At 41.0% G+C, this 27,926-nt stretch overlaps 1 protein-coding gene across 1 annotated transcript in view; it reads right to left on the bottom strand.

The window, feature by feature from the left end:
* CPED1 (cadherin like and PC-esterase domain containing 1) overlaps positions 1-27,926 on the bottom strand; it is a 280,912-nt gene that overhangs the window by 113,104 nt on the left and 139,882 nt on the right. Inside the window, exons 14-15 of the mRNA XM_081101752.1 lie at positions 24,187-24,373; positions 23,025-23,193 (exon numbers count right to left, since the gene is read on the bottom strand). Coding sequence (XP_080957878.1) covers positions 23,025-23,193; positions 24,187-24,373 — 356 coding nt within the window. The remainder of the gene's footprint in view (positions 1-23,024; positions 23,194-24,186; positions 24,374-27,926) is intronic.

Genomic DNA, 27,926 nt, shown 5'->3' with positions numbered 1-27,926 from the left:
AACTTTCTTCTCCCACAAAATGTGTCGTGTCCCAAAAGGACATGAAAGTCAAGTGTGGCCACAGCTCAGACACCGGGCGCACCCTTTTCATCTCTGTGGAATGACCCGCCCTCCCCTTGTCGGGCAGATCGGCGGCAACAGTTGTCCCTGATTTTCACGATCTGTTAACACTTAGGAATGTTTACGTTAATGAACTGCCTTCTACATTTATTTCTTGTAGCATCTAGGAACATGCCATAGTACATTGTATATATATTTTTTATTACTATCTGATTCTTCACATTAAAAGGAAGAAGAAATGTGGAATTACTCTAAGATCACAGGAACTAAAATAATTTCACCTTTTAAAATTCAGACAAACATCCTCTGCAACTGGCAGAGGGAATATCATGGGGAGTTGTTTTTACAATCCAGGCTCATCCAATTTGGTTACATGCTTCAGCTTGTTATCAAAGAAAGCAGCAGCTTTTCCTTGGTTAAGACTATGGCGTTAGAATAAGTGCAACTGAAACCCCGAAAAAGAATGAACTGAAATCATTTACCTTAATCAATGTGCCTAAAATATAATGAATACTTATGCAGTGTCTCTCATCTCTACACTCTATAATTTACAAAAAGGCATTTATATCCATTATCATTTTATTCTTAATAAAAAGGCAGTAAAGTGGGTCATAGTGATTTCCTGAGAAGTGGCATCTCAGTGTCACTGGGGTAGTAGTGACAGAGCCAGCACTAAAATCCAGGTCTTCTGGTGACACACCCAATCCTTGTGTATAACTAAATAACATTTTGCACAACGTGGTCATCTGGCAGAATAACTAGTGGTTTTAAAAAAATGCCATTCACCCAAGAAGGCCCTATTGGCAGAGCTGGTAAGTAAATTATGTTTTCTAAATTAGCATCTACAGTTTAAAAAAATCAGATATACTGAATTTATTTAATAAGAAGGATGTTGATTTGGCAAAATAACCATATACATTATAATGTTTCTAAAACCCAGGAAGACTCTTAATAGCATGGAGTTTATAAAAGCCACAAATACATGAAATCATGTTTTGGTTTAATGCTGAAGAGAACATGTAGAAATTTAACAAATAAATAGACTGCAAATGATTTAGGTTAAAGCCAAAAGTTTTTTAGATGTTTCATTTTTATAAATTCCAACCTTAAAATATTTTAAGACTTTCTGAATTGTAAAAAAAAAAAAAAAAAAAAAGGGAAGAAAAAATAATAACTTGGAAACTTTAGATTCAATGGTGGTTAATCCTATGGAGGACTGAAGTAGGAAGTTGATTTATTGTAAACTCTGTGTGAGGTCTCTGGAGACTGGGGACAGAACGAAAAAGAAGGGAATTACAGTGTGGAGGAGATTAATTACTAAGAAAGGGACTTTTTAATGAAGTAAGAATTGGTCAAATGGTAGCTGAACATATTGGGTGTTTTGTTTTTTTTATGACTGAGTAGATTTGGGGAAGATATGATTTTAGTATATTCATCTAGCATGTCACCAAACATGAATCTGGTCCATTTCTGAGCACAACCTTTATTTTTATAACTGGCCAATTTAGAAGTTTCCAATTTTTCAAGTTTGACAAGAAGAAGTCAAACAAAAAACAGATACAATCAAACAAAAACAACAACAGAAAAAACACTTATTGGATTCTTAAATGAAGTTTCTTTACAACATATACTACTTTGCCGTCTTTTATCTACTTTGGTGTTTTTCTTTTAGTTTTCAAAAATTTGAATATGTATAACAAAAACAGCTAAAATTAAAAAAACATAATAACTTATTTAACTACTCAATCCAATGTCATATGTTACATAAGCAAAACATAAATGCCTTTGATAATTTTGGATATTTTGAGAAAAAAAAAAACAGAAAAACATGATTGTTCAGAATCATTTAGAAAAGAGGTTGGAAAATTATAAGAATGAAGAAAAATACATTTGTGTCATAAAGAAACTAATCGTCAACAAAGGACTGAAAGTCGAGTTATGGAAAACACCATAGAAACAGTTTCTGTGGTTCCCTGGAAAGACTGTCTCCCTGGTGACATTATCTAGAAATTAGTCTTTTCACAAACAACAACAGGGCTTTTTTGTGAGGTAAAGAGACAGCATTCCTTATCATATAAATACATGGAATTCAGAAGAACTGTGTCGGAACGACAATGCGCCTGAGCTGCATTATCCTAAAAGCAGTCCTTTGTATATGATAAAGAAAGGGCATAAGTTCCCAAGAGTACAAGGCAATGGTTTTCAACGTGCAGCTTGTGGACCAGAGGCCCGGGATCAGCATCACCAGGAAACCTGCCAGACTTGCATATTCTTGGGCCCCACCCAGTCCTACTAAGTCAGCAACCTGCGCTCCAACAAACCTTCCAGGATATTTCAGCACATGCTCACGTTTGAGAATCACTGGCATAGGGAAAGCAGGACAGGAGAGGAATGAAAGGAAGGTGAAGTCAGCCGACTCTGGCAAGGGCAGCGAGCCCTAGAAAACTTGTCCTACTGTCCCAAGGGGAGGCTATTGTATGTGAGTCACTACATGACACGCAAGCAATCAGTAACTTTTAAAGAAACTGCGATGTAAATGCAAGTGAACTAAAGAATAGCACTAGACTAGAGAGGAACTAGATGGCAAACGGTGGGTCCAATCCTCCAAATAGGCTTTGGCACAAAGTCTCTTTAAACCCTGGGCCAAGTAGCGCACAGTGGGACAGGCTCCCTGGCATCTGGGAAAGGGAGGGATCACAGAGTCTTATTAGGCCCTCAAATCAGACATAATGTTCTGAGCTTTTGCTCCTTGGTGTCTACAAACACACAAACAGTGACATAAAGAGAACAACATCTAACAGTATCGTGAGACTAGGATATACCTCTAAATGTTCACTTATTTTAAAATGTATGGATTAGTGAGGGTTCAGCAAGTCATTTGGTCTACCCAAACCTATGATGCTTAAATTCTTTAATAATGTCACCAAGCTGTCAACTACCCAATGCTTTAGATACTGTGCAGAGAAACTTGTTGTCCCTTGGGGGCCCATTTTCTTCTACTTTGGAGCGTTATAGGTATGAGAACAGACTGATGTTCCAGCACATACGGTTGGAACATCAGTCTGTTCCATGTTTCTATGTCTTTGGATCTATTTTGTTCATCAGTTTACTTTGTTCTTGTCCATACCTAGCTCTGAGCTTTGGGGGACTGACCTCTTACTGGTCCTAGAGATAGAGCTCATTGACTTAAGTCAACCAACAATAAATAGTTGGGCACAAAAATCTAATAAGAGATCATAACATTTGTGCAGATTTTTCAAGAACTTCTGAAATGTGTTACAAAGATATGAAGTCTAGTATGGCCATAGCCACATGTAGCCATATGAGAGGACCCAAAACTGCCCAAAGGTCCCCAGGTAGAGTCTGAGGTAGAAGAAAAAACTAGAATGCATAGCAGTGAAATGGAGAGGAAATAGATAATATCTTTAAGCACTGACTCAAACTTGAAGCCAAAAATATCTCGATTTTTCAGTGACAACAGCTAGAAAACCATTTTATTTTATTTTAAAATCCAGTTCAAGTTGGGTTTTTAACATTAGTACAAACTATTCTAACCATGACAGCCCTATTCCTCAGTGTAAACAATGCTTAGGCTTATCATTCATGGCATGAGCAAACTGGGTTATATCAGAAGACACAAACCGATGACCTTTGAGTTGAATCTGATCACAGAATTTGTATTTGGCTTGGAGGAAGTTCCTTTCAAAAAAATTATTACAACATATGTAACTAAGGAGGTCTTCCATCAAAATCCAAATATTTCATTTCTTTTGAAGAATCGGGGGCTGTGACATATTGATTGTTTCCATGGCATCAACCACCTTGAACTGAGTAGTTGCTATTCACCTTCAGCGGAGCATATGGTGTCCCTCTGCCACATTCCCTACCACTGCCTGTTGCCTCACACGTGGCCTAACTCTGTCAGGTACATTAAGGACCTCTAAAAGGATTTGTACTTGCAACACTTTATGGTCAGTGAGGTCTGTCCCAGGTTCCTGAAATTATTCCATTTAAGTATAAAGCAAACAAGTAAGTGCAAACAAAATGCTCGTCTGGAAAGCTGAATCACACTGTGGACATTAGGACTACAGGAACTTATTTGGGGAAGAACATGATTTGATTATGAAAACATCCAAAGCTCTAATAACAGGCATTTTACTTCATGGCAAAGCAGGTTTCCTCATTTGCCATCTGGAGTAAAAATACCTTAGAAGCTTAAGAGCAGCTAATTGAATAGCAATTAATTTCATGATCTTGAAAACCAGACAAACATGAATTTAAGCCCCAGGTCTGCCTCCGTTTGCTGTAATGATAGTGCCCAGCGCATACCGTTGTCATGTTTATCAAAGTGATAAAAGGTGCCAACAACTGTGGTAATAGACATTTGTTACAACTCTACTGCCTGAGTTTATTCCAATCATGTATAATAGTCTGACCTAGGAGTTTCAACTTGTAAGATATAAATAAAAAATAATTTTATTTTTTCCAATAACTATAAGTATCATACTCCATTGACCAACCTACCTCCTTTGTTAATGGGCCTGGCCCCCTTAATGATCGTAAAGCCCTGTATCATCATGCTTTAGTCATTGCCACTTATAAAAAGTCTCACTTCCATTATGAAGACTTGGGCCTGTTCACTGAAATTTTAATTTTGTATTGGTCCCAAAGCTTCCCCAGGGAAGGTTAGGCTTGTTGTCCTACAGCTTATGATGGATTTAATTCTAAGATGGCTCTTACAATTCCTGGCCCCTGGTGGATACACATATTCTTCCAGTTATTCAAGCAAACACTGACCTAGATGTTGCTGTGAAGGCATTTTGGTGATGTGATTAAGGTCTCAAATCAGTTGACCTTAAGTTAGGGAGATTAAACCTGGATCTAGAGATCAGAGACAAGTCCTGAGAGGGACTCACGGTGTGAATGGTTCTCTGTTGCTGGCTGAGGAGCTGGAGGGAACCACATGGCAAGGAATGCAGGCAGCTTGGGGTGGGGTGGGGGTCGACTAAGAGTAGCCCTCGGATGATAGCTTGCAAGGTAACGAAACTTCAGCCCTTCAGCTGCAAGGAACTGAATCCTACAATGACCTGCATGAACTTGGAAACCAGTTCTTCCCCAGAAGTCTCCAGCCAAACTCAACCTGAGCAATACCTTGATTTCAGCCCCTGAGTAAAGAACCCAGTCGCACTGTCCTTGATTTCTGAGCTACCAAACTATGCACTAGTGAATTGATGTTGTCTTAAGTTACTAAATTTGTGGTGATTTATTTATTACACAGAAATAGAAAACTAATACTGGAAGGTTAGAGGTAGTGGATGAGATTCGTTCTCTCATAACTTCCCTACACACACTCTCCTCGACTTGAGTCAGGAGGAAGGAGAGGGGAAAAGCAATCTCTTTCTCAGGGGTCATGTCACCGTTGACCTCTATCCCTGTCTATACTCCACGTGAATGGAGGCAGCCTCAAATAGGCCCTGATGACGGCACAGAGGCCTGGAGCAATTAGGGGCTCCGCTAGCTTCTCTAGCTGATCCTGAGTGACAGGCTCAGGCCCCTTTTTCTTCCACGTTAGGTCCCTGATAAGATAACCTAGTTTCTTCTACTTTCTATAGCTTCAACTCTGGGGGCTGGAGCTGGGACAGATAGACCTACAGGTCCTGAGATGTTTTTCTGGGTATAGCTATGCAGTACACGTATGTCCTTTCCCTTTCATGGCCTGGTTAACCTCACCAACTGCCTCATCTCAAAAAGCTCCTTCTCTTTTCTAGCAGTACTAGAGGCCCAGTGCATGAAATTCATGCACTCTGGGGCGGAGGGTGGCCCTCAGCCTAACCATCGCTCTCTCACAGTCCAAGAGCACTGCCACGGAGGTGGGAGACGCTTCTGCCACCACTACTGCACTCTCCAGCCATGAGCCTGGCTTCTGGCTGAGTGGCACTCTCTCTGTGGGAACGCACTGATCACCAGGGGGCAGCTCCTGTGTTGAGCATCTGCCCCTTGGTGGTCAGTGCCCATCATAGCGAGCAGTCGTTATGCCATTCAGTCGATTTGCATATTAGCCTTTTATTATATAGGACTAGAGGCCCTGTGCGTGAAATTTGTGCACAAGTGGGGAGGGGGAGCCCCTCAGCCTGGCCTGCACTCTCTCACAATCCAGGACCCTTTGGGGCATGTCTGACTGTGGGATCAGGTCTAAACTGACAGCCGAAATCCCTCTCACAATCCGGGACTGCTGACTCCTAACTGCTCACCTGCCTACCTTCCTCATCACCCCTAACCATTCTGCATGCCTGCCTCATCGCTCCTAACCCCTCTGTCTGCCTGCCTGATCACCCCTAACTGCTCACCTGCCTGCCTGATCATGCCTAACTGCTTGTCTGCCTGCCTGCCTGATTGCCCCTAATCACCTCTGTCTCGGCCCCCACCACCACGGCTTCATCCAGAAGGACATCCGGAATGATGTCCAAAAGGTCATTAGGCTGTTCAGTCTAATTAACATATTACACTTTTATTATTATAGATAAGGTCATTTGTCAAGCCCTGTAACTAAGCAGACATCCAACTAGGTAAACAAGCACATTTCTCTGCTTCTGGAAGTCATCTCCAGACTAATAATAGGGATTACCTCAGAGAGGAAAAATCATGGATGCCACTCCCTTCCCCCACTGGGAGAGCAGGCAAGTAGGTAGCCTTACTTCAAGCCAATCCATTCCCTGAAGGTGATCTCTTCTCTCTCAGTCCCCTCCTGTTCTTGCTGCTTAGTACGTGAAAGTCCGAGGATGAGAAGGAGGCCTTCTTTTTACTAAGACAGGAAGAATTTAGAAATTTTGCATTATTTGGTTAACCTATAGGGACAGGAATTATGCCAACACTATTTATTCTCTTATGAATGTAATAATGCATTTTAATATTTCTGAAAGGATGCATTTATATGAACTACAACATAACTTTTCCCCCCTCAACTGAAGATATGTTTTATTGATTTTTTAGAGAGAGAGGAAGGGAGGGAAGGAGAGAGAGAGAGAGAGAGAGAGAGAGAGAGAGAGAGAGAGAGAACAATGATGTGAGAGAGAAACAGCATACATGCCCCTGACTGGGGATCAAACCTGAAATCTAGGTATGTGCCCTGACCAGGAATTGAGCCTGCAACCTTCTGACGTACAGAACAACACTTCAACCACTTGAGCCACCCAGCCAAGGCTACAGAATAACTTTTAAAAACTAGAACATATATTTAATTTTGTATTTAGCTTAGAAGTATCATTTAATTTTACAAATATTAATTAAAAATTCCCTAGTGTGTGTGTGTGTGTGTGTGTGTGTGTGTGTGTGTGTGTATCCATGCACACATGTATATGTGCAAGTAAGAGAGAGACAGAAAGACTGGGAAAGAGAGAGGCAGAGATGTAGCAGAGAGGCAGAAAGTAAGCCCTGGGAACAGACTGTTAACTAAGTGGAGTTTTAGCATAGGTTCCCACAATGATGTTACCATCCTGAACAATATTGTGCTAATGGGTAGGGGAATCTACTCTGTTTAAAACAGGGTTTAAGTGAGGTTTTGAGTGCTTCTGGAAAAAAAATAAGAGGTAGGCTCACTAAAAAATACATTTAAACTAAACTTTTAAGTTTAAATGTGTTTTCTCTCAATTTTTTTCTTGGCCTAATGAATCCATGTATTTGTGTTGTTGTTGTTGTTGTTGTTGTGTGTGTATATTTTAAGACTTTTTAATTGATTTTTTGGAGAGAGAGAAACATTGATGAGAGTGAACTAACGATTGGCTGCCTCCTGCATGCCCCCTACTGGGGATCAAATGCAAGCCCAGGAATTGAACTGGCAACCTTTTGGTGCCCGGGATGACGCCCAACCAACTGAGTCACACCAGCTAGAACTGGTGAGTGTGTGTGTGTGTGTGTGTGTGTGTGTGTTTTAAGTTAAACTAAACAAACAAAACATGATTAAGTCAGATGTCCTCTTTGAGGTCCCAAATGTAGAATTTTAATAGAAGTTGACCATCGCTCTCCACCCCTGCATCCTCAGGGCAATTTTGAAAAATCTGAGTTTTATAAATCAGAAGGAAGAACTGTAAATGTTTGTAATTCTTTTTTGAATGTGGAAGTTAACATTTATACCATTTTTTGCTATACCCGATAAAACGTGAAATCTTTATTCTGTGGGTCTGCACAAGCAACTTTTGAAGTCGGATGTATCTATCAACATACTTATTAGAGGCATTTTTCCCTACAGTTTTGGAGAGAGTCTGAAAACCAATGCCAGTATGGTTTAGATATTCATAATTGTTTACACATGTTTCAGTAACAAAATATATTTGGGGGGTGGAGCTTTACTTTTAGGATTTGGGACAGCTGGAAATCATTATCGTTGTGGTATAAGTGTTCTAACCAGATAATGGTGTTAAAAAGAATATAATATCCTGGAATGCTTCCTTCTAGCATGGAACACATATTATTTTATTAAGCTGAGTTTCATAAATAAGAATTTACTATTATCTGGTCACTTACACACGAAGGTGCCTAAGGAAGTAGGTTCTCAGAAGAAGCATCAAAAAGAAAATTATTGTGATTTATTATTATTATAATTATTATTAATTATTCAGAGACACTTAGTCATCTTTTTAAGGGCTTAGTAGTTCATAGTCCACATATAGCAGTGGCAGATTCTAATTAAATATTTAAGAAATGGGCCATTGTTTCTAATCATGGTCTAATGTATCAAACACCTTGAAGATCTGTACAAGTTCTTTTCATATTTTCTTATCCAGGAAAAAATGATGATTAAGAAGGGATTATGTGGCTCCCAGACTATGTCAAGAGCCAAGAGGAAGCAGGGTTCAAAGGAAATTCATCTAATATTTGTGTCTTGGTTCTGAGAGGGGTGAGAGGCTGTTCGTCAGCGGCATGTGGCCAGTTGGCAGGGAGGGCTGCAGGCCAGCGAGGGGTTACCATGATCACAGATGGACGTGGCCTGGGAAAGAGGATGCCGGAGAGTCCCAGGCGGTGCGTGCTATTTTGGGGGCTGCACACAAATCATGATTTTTTTCATTCTGTGCCAGTATTGACTCAGACACATGGGTCTGTTGACTGGCAGTTGAATAGCTGTAGATTACTGAAGTCTCCTCCTTGGAGACATCACTACGGATTTTCTAAAATAATGCTTGACAACTACCTCTGACTTCCTTTCCTCAAAAGAACGTTTACAGTTTTTAAATTTTGTGATATCAAGTGGATGGCACTAAGTCGTTACAAGTAAGAGTATTAAATATCAGAGTATATATTCTAAAGGAAAAATAGGGTCCTCTTTTTAGTCACTAAGAGGAGTCAGCAAATTTGCAATCCATTGTTTATTTTCTAAGTTTAGAAATAGCAGTTCTGCATTAGAGACTCTTACAGACACAGAGCTGGCTCAAGGAACTCAGGACACATGTCCAGGTCTGGATTCCCATTGCCCTTCTCCATAAAGCGCAGCTTCCGGGAGGTTCCATGGTCAGCCCATGGAACTCACAGGCAACGAGCCTTGGTATAGACCTGGACAAATATTTGGGGTTTACTCATATGCAGGGTGAGGGATGGGACATCCAAGATGTGCCCACCTCTGAAGTTTAGTGTGACAATCGAATATAAGATTCACGGGTAGCCTAAAAATGAATGTAACGACTGCTCACAGAGCTACTGGTCAATCTACAGCTAGAGATGTGCCCAGCCACGCACCCCCTCCTCTACAGACATCTTCCCCGTTCACAGTTTGGGCTCCTGGAGCCCTTCCCCCACACATAATTGTTGCAGGGCTCCCTGGTATACTTGCCCCTTCCTTAGGACCTGCCCCCTGTATTAATATTAGTATGTTTTAAGAGGATTTTTTCCAGTTTTATTACGATATGATTGACAAAGGATTTCTAAAGATTCCCTGTAACCTAACCTCATTTGAAAACTTTCTTCTATAGAAAAATAAATTGATTTCAAGTTTCTAACAAGAACCTACAAATTAACTTTCAGAGCCAAAGCCTTTTGGAAAACATGCTTATTTCAGCAATCTAGTTTTGGAGTGAAGTGGAGTGGCTAAGAGCATAGCTTGGAAGCAGCGGAGTTCTAGAACCAGGCTTCCTGGTTCAATCATGGGCTCTGCTGTTGTAAGCTCTGTGGCCTTCAGCAAGTTCTCTGTGCCTCTGCTTCCCCCTCTGTGAAATAATGGGAATCATCGAAGTATTTACCTCATGTTGTTTTGTTTTGAGAATTGTGTGAATAAATGTAAAGCAATTAGAAGAGGGCCTGGCACACAATTGGTGCTGAGAAAATGTTAGGAACTGCACATTTTAAGTATTCTCGAAAGTGACAAATCTCTCATCTGTGAGGATGCAACTGGCATTTGGGAAATATCCAACAGTTATTTGGGACAAATTTTGATTTTAAAAAAAGTGAAGAGAGTTTAGCAGTTTTGGTCAAGATTATGCTGTGAATATATATGATGAGACTCATGCAATCATTCAGTTTATTATCAGGTCTGAATAAATTTATTATCTCTTGAAGGGGTGGCCTTCAAATGATAGTTTTCCTAGAGATTACACATACTTAAATATTAAATTACAATATGGCTATACGTGTGCCTGATGATACTCAAGAGACCGTCATTATCTTTCCTTGCTCATGCCTAAGAAATGGCACAGGCAGCATTGGTCTCCTTGCCTTTAATGGAGTCGACCAAATAATATCTCTGAAGGATGATCCTGTGTTTGGCAAAAAGAAAAAACAATTTCTCTTCTTTTTAGTAAAGTAACTCTTGAAATCTTAGTCTTTCAGTTGACATTGCTAATAAGTTGGCATACAAAATTGTGCAACTATCAAAATTAAAACACATAGCAGGGCAAATTTTACAGTCAATTCTGGAACTTTTGTTTTATTACATTCACTATAAAATTTTTAGTATAGTTTATTAGCACAGGCGGTTTGTTCTGCAAAGCCTTATGCATTTTTACCTTTCATTATAGCTAAACTAATATATACGCAATGTGAACATCTCTATTTCCGCTTACTAGATCCCAGTAGGAATAAAAATCCCATCTTAAACTTTCCTCTTATACCAGCCTGAAGACATTTTATCTTGTTATATTTTGCAAACATGTATATTAAGCTCTTTCTGTGCCCAGGCACTATTACAAGCTCTTCACAATATTAACTCAGTGTTTTACATAAAACCACGCTGTAAGGTCGGTACTATGATATCCCCATCTGACAGATGAGAAACGTGCCCACGGTCTCCAACAGGACGTGGTGAACTAAGACTCGAATCCAGACAGCACAAATACTGTTTCGATCAAAGTAATTAAGAGAGATTATTTCACTTAAAGAAAATTCTTCCCTTTCTACTATTTCTTGAACCTTTGAAATCTGGTTCTCTCAACTTTATCGGCAATTTAATTTTAAAATACCCTATCAGGTTAAGTATCCCACATGCAATGTTGATTTTTCTAAATCATTAGGACCAGAAAGATCCTCCTCAAGCATGTGGGGTGGGGGTGGGGGAGAGAGTAGAAGAGGTAAAAACTCAGAAGAGTCCATGAAAGTCTGCACACATTGCTAAAGAATGGGATTCCAAAGCGATGGAGGGCCACTGGGGTGGGGAGCCTGGTCTGCTTTGAAGAGTGAGATCATGTTCAACGTTTTAAACTCATCAGTCCTGCCTGAAAAAAGGATGTGGGTAAAAAAGGAAATAAAAGACAATGTAGTAGCATTTTCAAAAGAAGCTAAATATGTCAGGCAGTCAGTGTCCCAAGTCTGCCTTCAGGGAACACATGTCAAACCGGCTTGTAGTTCTACATTCAGTGGAACCATCTGCAAGGAATAACGCACTCCTCGATCTTCGTCCGACAACACATGCACTCGAAGGAAATGGTCCAGTTGGCCCAATGCATCTGGAAATGCTCTCAGCATTACCTAATGGAGACATTAGGCCAACCTTTCTTTGAACAGAAAACAATCTGTTACTGCCCGCTGAAAGAAAGCACTTCAGTGCCTTTGACTAGTGAGGACAATATAAATAGGCCAAATGACATACTACCAAATTTACCTGTGTTTTTAGAACCACCATTACCTATTACTCATAACCACCTTCGAGCCCTTGAGAAGAAAGCAATGTGAGCTTCTCACAGACGTGTATTTCTAAGGCAATTTTAGACTTAGTGGCATTATGCTTTGAGAACTATAATAATTGCTGATTCTCTGTGCTAATAAATTATACAAAAAGACCCCACATAATTCCAACATGTAATACTGTTATATAGACACTGATTTCATTATCATTAAAATTATGAATGGAATAATACACGTAAACACCTAGTACAGTTGCTAGGACAAAGTAAGTGCTCAATAAATGGAATTATAATCATGTATATTTAGGCCAGAAATGACTGACCTTAGCATGTTTGTTGCTGTAGTTATATTCGACTTCATATTGTAAGATACTAGGCTAAGAATTTTTTTTTTTTACCTGGGGGTCTTTCACAATTCTGAAATTGTATACAGCATTGAGTGTGATTATACATTATTTCCTGGGACACGGGGTCAAAACTTTCATCAGATAGTCAAAAAGGTAGATTGTTTCCTGTAAAATGTCAAGAACCACTGGCCCAGAGGAATTACTTGCTTTAACTTGTCTCACACAGAGCTAAACTCTGTTGTTTGATGAAGCCCAAAGTGTCTTTTAAAAAAAGAACTGATGTTCCAGACTTTGTCTGGTAGGAGGAGGAGGACTTATAAAAATGTTAAACCTAGTCCCCAACATCGCCCCCTCTCTTACCGCCACCCTCGCTATCCTGGTCTATGCCGCTGCAACAGTTACAGTGGGGCCTTGACTTACGAGTGTCCCGACTAACGAGTTTTTCGAGAGACGAACCATCTCTCAGCCGATTTTTTTGCTTGGAGTTTGGAGCTAAAATTCGGGTTATGAGCCAGCTTCAGATATCCCACCGCTAGTTGGCGCAGCGAATGTCACAGTGAACACCACAACATCAGCCCAGCATCACGTGTCTCACTCGTTCACTTTTTCATTTGACATACAAATAATTTGAGTTACGAGCTCTGTCACGGAACAAATTAAACTCGTAAGTCAAGGCCCCACTGTAGTTTGAACTTGAGACATGAGGATGACAATGGAGAAAGAGAGACGAAAGATCTAGGGGCCTTTAGAGTGATTAAAACCCACAGAGAAGTGGATATTAGGAATGGGAGTTACCAAAAGAACTCCCTTTATCTGCTCTCTTTTGGTCAGAATCTCTTTCAAAGTTTCAAATGTCACAGTTGAAATCTGGGTACTTTACCTGGAATATTTTATTTAAACACCCCTCATGGTTCCTTTCTATTTCCCTATCCAGCTCAGAAATCAGAAGACTAATTCTTAGAATGCCAAGACAGAAACTTCAAATGAAAATGTGTGTATCCGGCAGCAGGCTGTCCCCAGGGGAACTCGTCCGCATGCTGGCAGAAGCCACGAAGACCTAATTCTCTTCCACATGGTATTGGCATGACTGCGCTAACGGTAGGAAAAGTTTGTTTCCTCATGTAAAGGAAGCAGATGTGCCTGGGAGAAACATGGAGAACAGATGTGCCGAGCCAAAAGCTTTATTGGAATGGTAATTTATCTGACCGAGAGTTACATAAACTCGTGGGCTGAGTGTTCAACATCATTCTTTTTCAGCAACTCAGAAAGATAATTTATACAAGCACCAAAATAGATCACGGATTAGAGAATACATCACTCTCACCTCTGCTTGCTTTTTAAGAAAACTGTGCTAAACAGAAATAGGCCAGCCTTCGATGCATGTCAGAGCTCACGGGCCACTAAGGAGGCCTCTACGTGCAGCATGTCTGGGTGTGCAAACTGCTTCTAGAAATAAAATCTCACTGTCCTCACTGCCACGTGGGATTTGGAGAAGCTGGGGAAGGATTGCTCAGTCCCTGCACACAGAACTTGAAACACTGGAAAAGGCTAAGTCAAGGGCACTGAGCAGGATTGGAAAGAAGGCCTAGAGCCCGGGTTCACTGACGATGGGATGGATGCCTCTGCTACGATCCCTCAGGGAAGTGGGAGAGTGGGGACTCCTCCCTGAGGCACAGTGGGAACAGTGCCCGAGCACACAATACTTTTAGGAGCCCAGGAAGATGCTTGAATTTCCTTTAAAATTAGAAGAAAAAAATAAACTTTTTAGTCAACGAAAATAGTCTCTATCCATAGCATTTTTAACACTCCAAAAATATATTTTGTTTTATTCCTTTAATTTTATGTTTTTCAATAATTAAAGTCACTCTTTTTTATTTAGTTTTAATTATTTATTGTTTAAAGTATTACATGAGTCTCCTTTTTCCCCCATTGACCTCTCTCCGGCTGCTCCCACCCCCCAGCACATGCCCTCACCCCCCTACTCTCTGTGTCCATTGGTTCTGCTCATGCATGCATACAAGTCCTTTGGCTGATCTCTTACCCCCTCACTCCCCGCCTTCCCTCTGAGGTTGGACAGTCAGATCGATGCTTCTATGTCTCTGGTTCTGTTTTTGTTCATCAGTTTATGTTGTTCATTATATTCCACAAATGAGTGAGATCATGTGATATTTATCTTTCTCTGACTGGCTTATTTCAATTAGTATAATGATCAGAAAGGATATATGCACTCTTATGTTCATAGCAGCACAATTCACCATAGCTAAGATTTGGAAACAGCCTAAGTGCCCATCAGCAGGTGAGTGGATTAGAAAACTGTGGTACATCTACACAATGGAATACTACTCTGCTGTACAAAAGAAGGAATTCTTACCATTTGCAACAACATGGATGGAACTGGAGAGCATTAAAGTCACTTTTAATGATTCTCCTTCATGGACTATAAAAACAGATAGGATTCATCTTTAAATGATAGCTGCTCTTATTTTTAAATTTTATTTTTCAATTAGAGTTTACATTAAATATTATCTATATACAGTATAACAGCAACATATTCATCTTCATATCAAAATTGTTGTAAAATAGAATTTTAAATGTTTTTGCCACAGACAGAGCCCAGGACCCATGAAGGTAAAAACTGCAGCTCTGTGGAAAGCCCAGTCCCTCACTCTCCTTTCTGACTCCCAGCCAGTTCTCCCTTCCAGATGCCTTGAAACTCCAGCCTCCTCGTCAGCCCTGGCTGGTTTGGCTCAGTAGATAGAGTGCTGGCCTGTGGATTGAAGGGTCCCGGGTTTGATTCCGGTCAAGGGCACATGGTTTTGGGCTTGATCCCTAGTAGGGAGTGTGCAGGAGGCAGCCAATCAATGATTCTCATCATTGATGTTTCTCTCTCTCTCTCTCTCTCTCTCTCTCTCTCTCTCTCTCTCTCTCTCTCTCTCTCCCTCTTCCTTCCTCTCTGAAATCAATAAACACACACACACACACACACACACACACACACACACACACACACACACCAAAGAACCCTCCAGCATCCTCAGTATTATTGGCTCCTATTTTTTGGCCGTTCTTTCTCCCCCTTTCCTTCTCTATATACACTTGCATTTAATCCCCAGAGGCACATCTGTATAAAAAGAGTTTTCATGATGATGATGATTCAATATTGGCTGAGCACTTAATCATGCACTAAACTTACGCTAAAACGTTGCATTTATGATCTAATTAACTGAGTCCTCAGTACAACTTTATAAAATAGGTACTATTACTAGTTCTGTTCTTAAAGAGAGGGAACCAGATTTTAGGGAGCTTAAATGCCTTATACTAGGACACACAACCAATTACGCCAGGCAGAGCGGGACCCTCACATCAGGTTTCCTTGTTAGCCATTACGGGCATGGTCCTTAGAGTCAGTCCAAGGCTTTTAACCAAGTCCTAGTTTAGAAAATGTCCTGAGGTACTTTGTTAAGATGCAGAATTTGCTCTGATGAAATAATTTCCACAGAGGAAACGGGCTCTCACCCTCTTTATAGAGCTAGAACAAATTCTGACTTTTGCAATGACAACATTGAGCATTTCTCTACAATAGATGCTGTTGTCAAAATTAAATCACATTTCTCTGGAATATGGAGGCATGCAAGGTAACTGTAAGCCACTAAAATGAGTATATCATTGATATTACAACTTTAGAAGCAAACATATCTTTTTATTCAGTAATTATTGATAATTACTGTTCTTCTGTTCTTTCATTATAGATATTTGCTAACATATTAGGCAACTATAACTTGAGTTGTTTGGTAATAGTCTCTGTGGTGTTGGAAAGGTGCAAAAAATAAGTGGAAAACTGTAAAGGTTTTCCAAATGCTAGAACTGGAGCCATTCACACATCATTTAATAACTCAGCATCTAGATCGCTAATTATTTTTTAAAGAAAGCAGCAAATGCCCATTTTAGATGAGTCACTAAATGCTGGACAAGACTTTTCTTCAAGTCTTGGCATTTTCTCTTTCCTTGGTATCTTCCTTTTATTAATAGCAATTTATTTTAAAATGAAAGCTGTTTCTAGAAATGAATCCATGAAACATATTCTCCCATACTTCTGCTATATGATGTAGTTTTTATTTATGGCTTTATTTTGGCAAAACACTTTTGGGGCAAATTACATATGAGACCATAGATCATCTATGGAAATCAACATCTGTGGATGCTATATTATTATCCATGTAATTTTTTTATTTAGACAGAGATATTAAAAGAAATATTTCCTCCCAGTATCTTAATTTCCTTAGAACATAAATATATTTTATTAATTCCTAAGCATGATATATCCCAGCCATAATAGCAGTTTATTACTTTCTAAATCTTTCTTTCTAAGAGCAAAACATTATGCTACTTGGATAAATCAAAATAAAATAACAGTTTATGTATCTTATATGGCTTTTTAACATTTTATTAAGAGTCATATTTTCTATAAATGAATGCCTATTTCTGATTAGAATAATTACATTAGCCAGAAAAGAAGGCCCATTAATAAGCAGAAGAAAGAACATCAGAGTAGTATCACTGATGAGAAAAAGATAGGAGGGCTGACTCTTCAACATTTAACATTGAAGGATTACCTCTAAATAACTCATACCACTACAGAATTCTTAATAGAAGTAGAAAAATAGGACCTCTCATTGATCTCTGTCAGTGATTCTCAACTGGGATTGATTTCACCTCTGAGAGGACATTGTGGATTGTCACCACTTGGAGAGGGGCGTACTGCTAGGAGGGTAGAGGCCAGGGATGCTGTTAAATAAACATCCTACAATGCACAGCATAGCTCCCCAAAACACAGAATTATCCAGCCCCACTATCAATAGTGCCAAGGTTGAGAAACCTTGTTCCAAATCTGGTTGTTTTACGTAAATCAAGTAAATTAGCTCCTTTTCCCTCACTGGTACTAACATAACTAAGAGTTGCCTCTGTGACAACCATATACATTCCAACTGATGATATAATAGAAACAGACTCTAAACTGAATAGTTATTTATGGCTAAGTAGGCACTTAACAATGTTTGAGCACATAAAGGATACAAATGTCTATTAACAAATTAATTAAATTAGCCTATTATTCACCAAAGAGTCGTAGTAATTGATTTTTTAATTGACTGGTAAGCCTTGTATTTGCTTTCTCTTTACTGTCAGTCTTTGGTGAGAGGATCAAGTGAATAACTGGCACTCAGAAAGAAGTTGAGAGAATGAGGGAAGGAGAAATTAAGAAGCTGATTAACCACAAATTAGAGTCTCTTTTTCGGCCATTTGAAGGCAGATTGCTTCTTACATTTGTTTAAAATTTAATAATTGAGCCCATTAGACCAAAATCTAATTTGAAATGTAAGGAGGAATTGCAATTTTCCCCCTTAACCAACAGATAACATATAATTACAGTTTAATTCATTTCCTTTTAGGTTCCACCTAAGGTTTTGGAGATCCGACTAGAACAGCCTATCACTTATCTGCAGTAGTTGACTCTGGACTTCAGCCTTAGGAATACAGTGAAGGAAGGCACTGTGGATGCTGACAGAAAGGAAAAACGACAATTCCGAAGACCAAAAGGTTTTAAGTCTCATAATGCATATCTAGTTAGCTATTAACGTCAGTGGAAATTCTGAAATACCTAAGAAGTGATGGGAGGTAGGAGCTTTTATCCCTCACTCTTTGCATTCTAAACTTCAACATGGTATCACGTTGCAGTGAAACCTGCAGACGAACGAAAGTAAACCTAAAGGAGAAATGAGGAAAAGGTCTCTGGTTAGGATTTTAACTGGAGTGTCTGGTGAGAAAACCTCTGCAATTGATGTCTCCCAGTTCCTGAGGAAGGGGTTACAGTTATCTACATTACTTATTCATTATCTGTTCAGTCATTTGAAAGTTTATGAAAGGAAGGCTAAAAAATACTAATGCTTATTAGACATCTTTCCATGTTACAGAATGCAGTACTGCCGGGGAGCCACACAAAATCTTTTAATTAAGACCTGGAAATTATTCTTATACATGACTGAAATACTTTCCTTCAATCACCTGTAGGACACATCTCGCACACAAAAATTCTAATATTTGTCTTGAGATCATAGTAACAAATGCCTAATATAATCTACTGTCTAACGTAATAGCATGGTAATTAACTGGTCTTAATCAATATATTGTACGAGAATGGAGACATATCTTGGAAAATAATACCTACTTCCCCATTAATGCTTTCATCTTACACTAGAGGCCCGGTGCACAAAAATTTGTGCACTCGGGGGGAAGGGGGGGAGTCCCTCAGCCTGGCCTGTGCTCTCTCGCAGTCTGGGACCCCTCGGGAGATAACAACCTGCTGGCTTAGGCCCACTCCCAGGTGGCAGAAGGCAGGCCCAATCCCTAGGTGCAGCCCTTGGTCAGGCTCAGAGCACGGCCAATTGGGGAGTTGGGGCACCGCCCCCTGTCATGCACAGAGCAGGGCAGATTGGGAGGTTGCGATGCCACCCTCAGTCATGCTCAGGGTAGGGTCAATTGGGGGGTTGGGGCACCGCCCCCTGACACACTCAAGGCAAGGTCGATGGGGAGGTTGCGGCACCACCCCCTGTCATGCACAGAGCAGGGCCAATCCGGGGGTTGGGGCGCTGCTCCCTGTCACGCACAGAGCAGGGCCCATCAGGGGGGTTGGGGCTCCGTACCCTGTCACACACAGAGCAGGGCCCATCAGGGGGTTGGGGAGCTCCCCTCTGTCATGCACAGAGCAGGGCCGATCAGGGGGTTGGGGCACCGCCACTGTCACACTCAGGGCAGGGCCGATGGGGAGGTTATGGCTCTACCCTATCACACACAGAGCAGGGCCCATGGGGGGGGGGGGTGTTGGGGCCGCACCCTGTCACACACAGAGCAGGGCCGATCAGGGGGTTGGGGCGCCACACCCTGTCACACACAGAGCAGGGCCGATCAGGGGGTTGGGGCACCGCACCCTGTCACACACAGAGCCGCAGGGTGATCAGAGGTTGGGGAGCTCCCCCATATCAGGCACAGAGCAGGGCTGATCAGGAAGTTGGGGCGCCTTCCCCTGTCACGAACAGAGCAGGGCGGATAGGGAGGTTGTGGCCCCGCCCCCTGTCACACACAGAGCCGCAGGGCGATCAGAGGGTTTGAGTGCTGCCCCCTGTCACGCTGATCCCAGTGCCGGGAGGCCTCACCGCTCCGCTGATCCCGGTGCTGGGAGGCATATTACCCTTTTACTATATAGGATAGAGGCCTGGTGCATGGGTGGGGCCGGCTGGTTTTCCCTGAAGGGTGTCCTGGATCAGGGTGGGGGTCCCCACTGGGGTTCCTGGCCAGCCTGGGTGAGGGGATGATGTCTGTTTGCAGCTGGTCACACACCCTTCAGGGTGGGGGTCCCCACTGGGGTTCCTGGCCAGCCTGGGTGAGGGGCTGAGGGCTGTTTTCAGGCTGGCGAGTGACGGAAGCTCCCAACTGCTCCTTTTTTTCTTTTCTTTTTTTAATTCTGGGCCAGCTTTAGCTCTGAGGCTCCAGCTCTCAGGCCTCCGCTGGTAAAAGTAGGTAATCGAAACAATGTATAACTCCAGCTCTGAGATCCCAGCTCGCTGAAAGCTGGTTTCTGGGTTGTTTTTGTTGTTAAAATGTTTCAAACTGCCAGCTCAGAGGCCTGCAGCAGCAGGCGGGGAACAGTTTGGAGTCCTCTGTCACTGAGGCAAGCAAGCCTCATGTTAGTTTCAAGCTGCCTGGCTGCCCGCTGCCATCTTGGCTGACAGTTCATTTGCATATCTCACTGATTAGCCAATGAAAAGGGTAGCGGTCGTACGCCAATTACCATGTTTCTCTTTTATTTGTGTAGATTGTTAAGGTATAATTTATATCCAAATAGATAATTTATAATAGCCAAATACATTTTATGTATTTTACATACAGTAAGTTACATAAACCTTAAGATAATAGTTAATTAATTACATTTGTATATACCTACATACCAAGTGGTTTTGGGGAGCTATATAACCACCCCACCCAGTTAAGATATTTGCCCAAAAAATTCACTCATGCTTAGAGGTACCCATACCTTCTAGGTAACCGCTATTTTGATTTCTATCACCATAAGTTAGTTTTATCTGTTCTTTTTTTTTTTTAATATATTTTATTGACTTTTTACAGAGAGGAAGGGAGAGAGATAGAGAGTTAGAAACATCGATGAGAGAGAAACATCGATCAGCTGTCTCCTGCACATCTCCCACTGGGGATGTGCCCGCAACCCAGGTACATGCCCTCGACCGGAATCAAACCTGGTACCCCTCAGTCCGCAGGCCGACGCTCTATCCACTGAGCCAAACCGGTTTTGGCAGTTTTTATCTGTTCTTAAACTTCATATAAATGTAATACAGTATGTCTTATGTCTGGCTTCTTTTTCTCAACATAGTGTTTTGAAGATTCTTCCATTTTGTGTGTATTAATACACACAGATGTCTGAATAATATTATGTTAAATTGGTTTATCCCTTTTCTTATTGAATTGTTTACAGCTTTGAGCTATTACAAAGACAACTCATATTAAGAGATCTTGTGCCTTTCTATATCAGTTCCTGACAATTTTTCTTGATTCCTTTTCCCCTAGCTCCGTGGTCGGCAAACTGCGGCTCGCGAGCCACATGCGGCTTTTTGGCCCCTTGAGTGTGGCTCTTCCTAAGTCTTAGGAGTACCCTAATTAAGTTAATAACAATGTACCTACCTATATAGTTTAAGTTTAAAAAATCTGGCTCTCAAAAGAAATTTCAATCGTTGTACTGTTGATATTTGGCTCTGTTGACTAATGAGTTTGCCGACCACTGCCCTAGATCATGGAGAGTTACAAATGTCAGAAAAAATAGCAGATGGCACCAGCAGACCAAGGAGTTACCTAGTGGTCTGGCTGCCAATCTCCATGGTCACCTCTTGCCCCCACTCACCCCACCTAAGGATTCTGGGTTTGTGTAGAGGGGGCTTCTCCCCACTTGACTTCCTCGGGCAGTTCTTCCTGCCGGCAGACCAGGCCAACACCACTCTCTGAAGGACAATGGCACCTGCTCGCAGTAGTTTACTGTCTTTGGCTCGAAAGGGCTACTCCCCAAGTAAAGCAAACTGAAGGGTGGTAACTGAGAGGAACATGCTTTCCAGCTGTCTCCATAGACTAGCCCAGTTTTGCACAGAAGCATATTCAGTAGCTATTGCACAGAGAGCATGTCCAATAGGTTTGGAAATGCTACACACTGTAGCTCCTCCTTTGGAAGACCTGCCATTTCAATCAATGTAGGAAAAGGGCAGAGAAGTCCCACCATAAAGAAGCCTACTTGCTTTCGCTTAACCATTGCTTCGTAAACGTATGTGGCATGGACCCTAATCTTTTCCACCTTGTAAGTTCACCTGTTATTATCTTTCAGAATAATGGTTTCATCCTGCCGGCTGTAGAGCAATCTTTAGGCCAATGTGAAAACCCTGCTGAGTTGGTGGAAGTTCATAAATTAAAGATATGTGTTTCCTTGAAAAATATCCATCTCAGTGATGGGCACCCTTATAAAATAGTATTAAACTTTGGGGAATAGATCAGACTGTGATGGTGGTGAGTAGGGAGGGGAGGATACTGTATTTGGCCACTACATGCAAGAAAACATGGTAGATACATACCACTCACTGAGTCCTTGCGGGCCATTATTCTCTTACTGACCCTCTGTGCTTTCAATGCTCCAAGTGGCATAAAAAATCCCTGTGACATGATGCATTTAATTATACTTGCTGAGTGGATTAGTACATATGATAATAGTACCAATTATTACTTCCCTAGAATCACCCATAGGGAGGGTATATGATGTGAGGAAATGTAGAAGTTTATACATAGAATCCTAAAAAGGGGAGAAAGACAGAGGAGAGAATCATCAAACAAGACAAAGTCTCTGGGCAATGTTTACCTCCTCCAAAATCAATAGGCTACATTACAACATAGGATGTGTTGCTCACAAGAGAAACTGCAGCTTTTCGGAACGATCAAGGCATGAGAAGTGGATTCGAAATATATCTACCCAAGCAAATTTAATCTCATTCATTGGGTATCCCATCTGTAAAATAGTTCCATAAATTTTCCTCTCATTCTTTAAAATAATATCTGCCGAAAGTAGTTTAAAATCTCAAAGTAGATCCAGGGACAAATCCAAGAAACACAGCACAATTTAAAAGGGAAATATAAAACCAATTTCATAACTAAGTGCGAGTACTCAGACTTTTTTCATATTAACCACAATAGATCCACTGAATTCAGTCAGTGCTGGGAGGAGCCACCCACTAAAAGGAAAACCACTCATAACAGGGTATCTTAGATACCTGGCTGAGACTCCGGCTTTTTTGAAATGAGACCACAGTTTGGATTGAAAGACATACTTTTCCCCCCAACAATTTTCATTCGGCATTTTTCACCTGGGTTATATCACTTCCAAGTCAATCCAAGTGCAAAGGTAAAATTCACTTACCTGCACAAAACCGCACGCCATAAAGTCCTCAAACAAGGGCAGACTTGGACGGTCTTCTCGATAGATGGTGAGTTTGTACGTGATCAGGGTCTCACCCTGGGCCAGAGATTCATCCACCACAAGCATTGAGATTCTGTTTGTTCCTAAGCCCAGAGGGTAGTTGGCAAAGCTGGAGAGAGAAACGTCTATTCAGCCCAAACGAATTCATACATCAATATTAAGTGCCTGTAATTTGTCTGTACAATTTCACAAAAAACCTAAAATCTGAAATAAGCATTTTCACTTCTGTTTCCCAGCACTTTCGTTGGTACACTAAGAGTTATCTTGCTAAGCAAGTCATGTCTCCTATAAATGTAGGAAAGGGAACTAATATTTATTAACCATCCGTCAGGGTTATACATTATCTCATTTAATATTCATAACAACTCTACACAAAACCATGATTGTCCTCATTTTAAATATAGAGAACAAAACCTAGAACCAGGAAACAAACTGCTCAGTCACATGGGAGAGGCAGATTTGGGACCCAGCTTTGTCTGGCTGATTCCTCTTTTCTTTCTACTACATTTTCTTGGCTCCCAAGGATACAATAGCATTTCTTTCCCTACAGCGTGGGAACATGAGTATCTTCCTTGCTATGGACACGGATATGAAAAGGTTTTATCTTCTGTTTAAAATTACAAACAAAATAGTTGGTGGCTCTCAAAAGAGTTAGAAGAATAAAATCCCAGTGAGATGAGGAAAGTTAACGTGACTCTGTCCACAACATGTTTATTAAGTAATCAATTCCTGAATATTCAAAAACTTGGAGAGCTGGGTTGGTAGGAGGCCACTGTTCAGAGGGATTAACTCTTTAGCAATCTAAAAACACGAGGACAACAATAAACTTCTCCCTTAATGAGTCCTCTTTGATATTTCATATCACAAGATCCACTCCTGTTAGAACATGGTTACCAAGATCCTATAAAAGATTGCTAATAGTCAGCAGAGCGCTGATGTGTTCTTTGTAACCACACGACACCTGAGAAGTGGAAAGATTTCACACCCTGTTAGTCTCTCCAACTGATCTCGTGCCTCAACGTTTCCGAACCACCTGCAAAGGTTGCCTCGAATGTCTGCTTCCCACTGTGGCATCTTCACTCAGCCTGGCAGCATTCCCTACCTTGGCCCTGCCCGTTCATGCAGGTACACCTTGCACTGACAGTTAGAAGTCTCCACTCCAATTGTCACGGTTACCACATCAAAAGGGACTTCAGAGTAATAATCTTTGATCTTCGGGTTAAATTCCGGACTTAGTTCCAAATGTGGCTGTGTGAAGATCTGCTTGATATGACATTGTATGTCTTCATCTGTGTTGTTGTTTTTTAAAATGAAAAGGAAAAGACAAATTGGTCAGAGTGGATTTGTGACTGCTATTTGTCAAATTTTGTAGAGTTTGGCTCATATAACAGGTATTGACTTTACTTGGTGTCACGGAGATCATATATTTTGTTCATCCCTTTAAGCTTTAAAGGCACAGGAGGTAGGAAATGTCTCTCCAGTGGATTGATAACATGTTCATGGCATTTACTGCATATGCTAAGCAACAGTGAATCTGGGGTGGTGACTCTCTGGGGTGGTGACAGAAGAGACCCAGCAGGGAAAGAGGAGAATTTCTTACCAGGAAGTGTCATTAAACTGCCATTGGATTGATAAAGTAGCTTGTAGGCAGCAGGATAGAGCAAAGAATGTGTACTCTAATCTTATACCAAACACTCAGATCTTAGTCCAAACCTCACAGAGGTCCCTGCCCCCCTCCCTACCCCAGGCACCTCAACCTAAGAAAGTACAGTGAAGTGTAAGAAGGAGATGCGATTTTCTGCTCAATCCTACTCGATAATTTACATATTACTTCATACCACTGATTCTAGTCCATTTTAAAGAATGTTTCTATTTGGTAGACTAATGTTTACAAAATTATCTTAACAAGCAAAAATACCAGCCGCTGCTAAATTATATTGTGTTCATACTTGGAGTAACCAAATTACTCAAAGAAGCTTAGCAAATGTTTTTCAAAAAATATTAACAAGTCTTTCATTCCATAAATACTTTCCAACCGACAAGGTTTCAGTAAAGAAAAACACACAAAAAAAGAAATTCTATAAAAATTGGTAAAATGAAAGCGTCTTCACACTGCCTTTAAATACAATGTTCAGTGACGTTTAACAACTTAGCAACCAAAAGATAATAGAATTCACTGCAGGGAGTTACACAACTGAACTTAAAAAAATGATTATCTTATTAACTGTCACGGTTAAACTCCATTTTTACATGGCGATCACAATGAATTCCTTTTTTGTTGTTGTTATTTTTTCCCCTTTATTGATTAAGATATTACAAATGTGTCCTTATCCCCCCAATGTCCCCTCATACCCCCAATCCTGCCCTCACCCTCACCCCCTGTTGTCCACATCCATCGCTTATGCTTATACAATGAATTTCTTAATATCAAATCTAATGATTTGTCTCCAGTGTTTTAATGTTTTCTCATCACCTCCAGAATCCAGCCCAAGCCCCTAATGAAGCAGGCGAGGCATTTCACAATCTCTTCGTTGCCTTTCCCGCTGTTGCATCTCCCCTTCTATCCTGGATTTGTGCTTCAACAGTACCAACATTTTTATCTCTTTGACAGGCATGGAGAGGCACCACCAAATCCATGGTGATGGGTACCACTAGCCTTAGGAATATGTTATTCTAGTTCTGAGAACTAGGTCACAGTAGAACTTCCATTGTTCATTAAAATGATGAAAACGAAAATATCTGTACATTTCTGGCCCACACTCTATGGTTTCCTCAGGCAGTAGAAGAAAAATCTATTCAGGTATAAATTAGGACCATTTACAATGCAACTGATATATTGTAATTTCATTGTAGGAAAAACTCTTAATGAAAAAAAAAAAAACAACACTAGTCAATTTAGTTGAGGAAGTCAGTGAATTGAGTAAACTGCCAGCCTGATTAATTTTATTTGTTACACAAAAATTCTATCTGGCTGATAGATGCAGGTAGATGGCACCGTAATTTTGATGATCACACCAGCTCCTAAACGTTTTATAATAAATTAAAACATAAAAGAATGAGGGTGAGATTATGTTATTAGATTTCATCTTGAAAAGGCCGATACCTTTGTATTCTAATTCAACTGCTTGTTAAGAATGCATTTACAGATTTAAAGACAGAGAAGCATCGATTAGATGTTCAAACCTGCGAGGGAAGGTAGGGGAGGGTGGGGGTAAGGGGGAGAGATCAACCAAAGGACTTGTATGCATGCATATAAGCATAAGCGATGGACACAGACAACAGGGTGTGAGGGTGAGGGCAAGACTGGGGGGATGAGGGGACAATGGGGGGATAAAGACACATTTGTAATACCTTAATCAATAAAAAGTAAAAAAAAAAAAAAAAGAATGCATTTTTTCTTCAAAGAATGTTTTCGGGCACAGTCTGTGTTCAAGGCACCGAGGTCAGCACAGGAAAAGCAGGCTATCCTAGGTCATGAGGCTGATGAAGTGGAGACGGTGACCCAACATGCCCCTTCCAACCAGCTCCGCTCAGTGGTAGGAAAGGCCATTTCCTGGGCCCGAAGGGCATTTCAACACTTGCATGCCCTCCTACGCTCAGACCAGTTAAGTAAATAACAAAATGGAAAGTGGTTTTTTTTTTTCTTCAAAATAATAATCATAGGAGGTGTACTTCACTTTAATAAATATTTTCATCAGTCGTGGAGAGTTCATTTCTCTGTAGTTGACACCGTCACTTCACAGTGGAAGTGTCCAATGAGGCTCTCCCATTGCGGCACTGAAACAGCCCTCCGGGAGATGAAATGCAGAATCTTACGTTTAAGCAAGATTTTACCAAGTCCCTGTTTGGGGTTTCAGCGGAAACTTCACCTCTGGCTTCCGTGCTGCATCGTAAACCCCTGCTTGAAAGCTGACTTAGGCCTGACGTCACATTCCACTGAATCATCCGCGTCGCTGCCTACAGACACGTGGTGTTGCCTTGGCATCCTCTCCAACCCAGTCCCGGCTTGTCTCTGGCCTGCTCACCTGAGTCTGCGGGGACCCCAGGATGGTAGCAGGCTGCGTCATGTACTTGGCAAGTCCACATGGAGAAGCTGTTTGAAGACTTGGTTGCTTTTAATGTGTTTCTCCTAACCACAGACTTTTATTGCCCTCTTGAGAGATAATCATAACTCATATTAAACACGAGAACACCCTAGAGTCTGAAATATAACCCCACCTGTCCTGAGGCATTATTAAGTTATCTTTAAAATCTCATACCACTAAAGTAGGAAGATTAATTATGAAGACACAGGTCAGACTCATTTTTATTGGCACAAAAACATGAAAAGGGCCCTAACCGGTTTGGCTCAGTGGATAGAGCGTCAGCCTGCAGACTCAAGGGTCCCAGGTTCGATTCTGGTCAAGGGCATGTACCTTGGTTGCGGGCACATCTCCAGTAGGGAGTGTGCAGGAGGCAGCTGATCGATGTTTCTCTCTCATCGATGTTTCTAACTCTCTATCCCTCTCCCTTCTTCTCTGTAAAAAAAAAACAATAAAATATACTTAAAACAAACAAAAGAAAACATGAAAAGGGTGAAGAACGTATCTAACACTTTCACAGTATCTACGTCATGTTGCCTGGGAACTGATAAAAAAAAAAAAAGGAGAGAGAAAATCTCATATAGTTGCTTCATTTTATAAATGAGAAAATAGAAGTCCAAAGAGGTACAGGACTTTCCTGATGCTTCTTCAGCCCAGAGCCCAACACACAGCAGGCTCTATAATAATAAAAGTATAATATGCTAATTAGACCTGACGTCCATCCAGATGACCTTCCGGATGAAGCCAGGGCTGCGAGGGA

Source organism: Myotis nattereri (assembly GCF_964212035.1).
Source record: "Myotis nattereri genome assembly, chromosome: 11".
In the NCBI taxonomy this organism is placed as follows: domain Eukaryota; kingdom Metazoa; phylum Chordata; class Mammalia; order Chiroptera; family Vespertilionidae; genus Myotis; species Myotis nattereri.
Note: the sequence above shows the minus strand (reverse complement) of the source record. Positions and strands in the feature narration are given on the sequence as shown.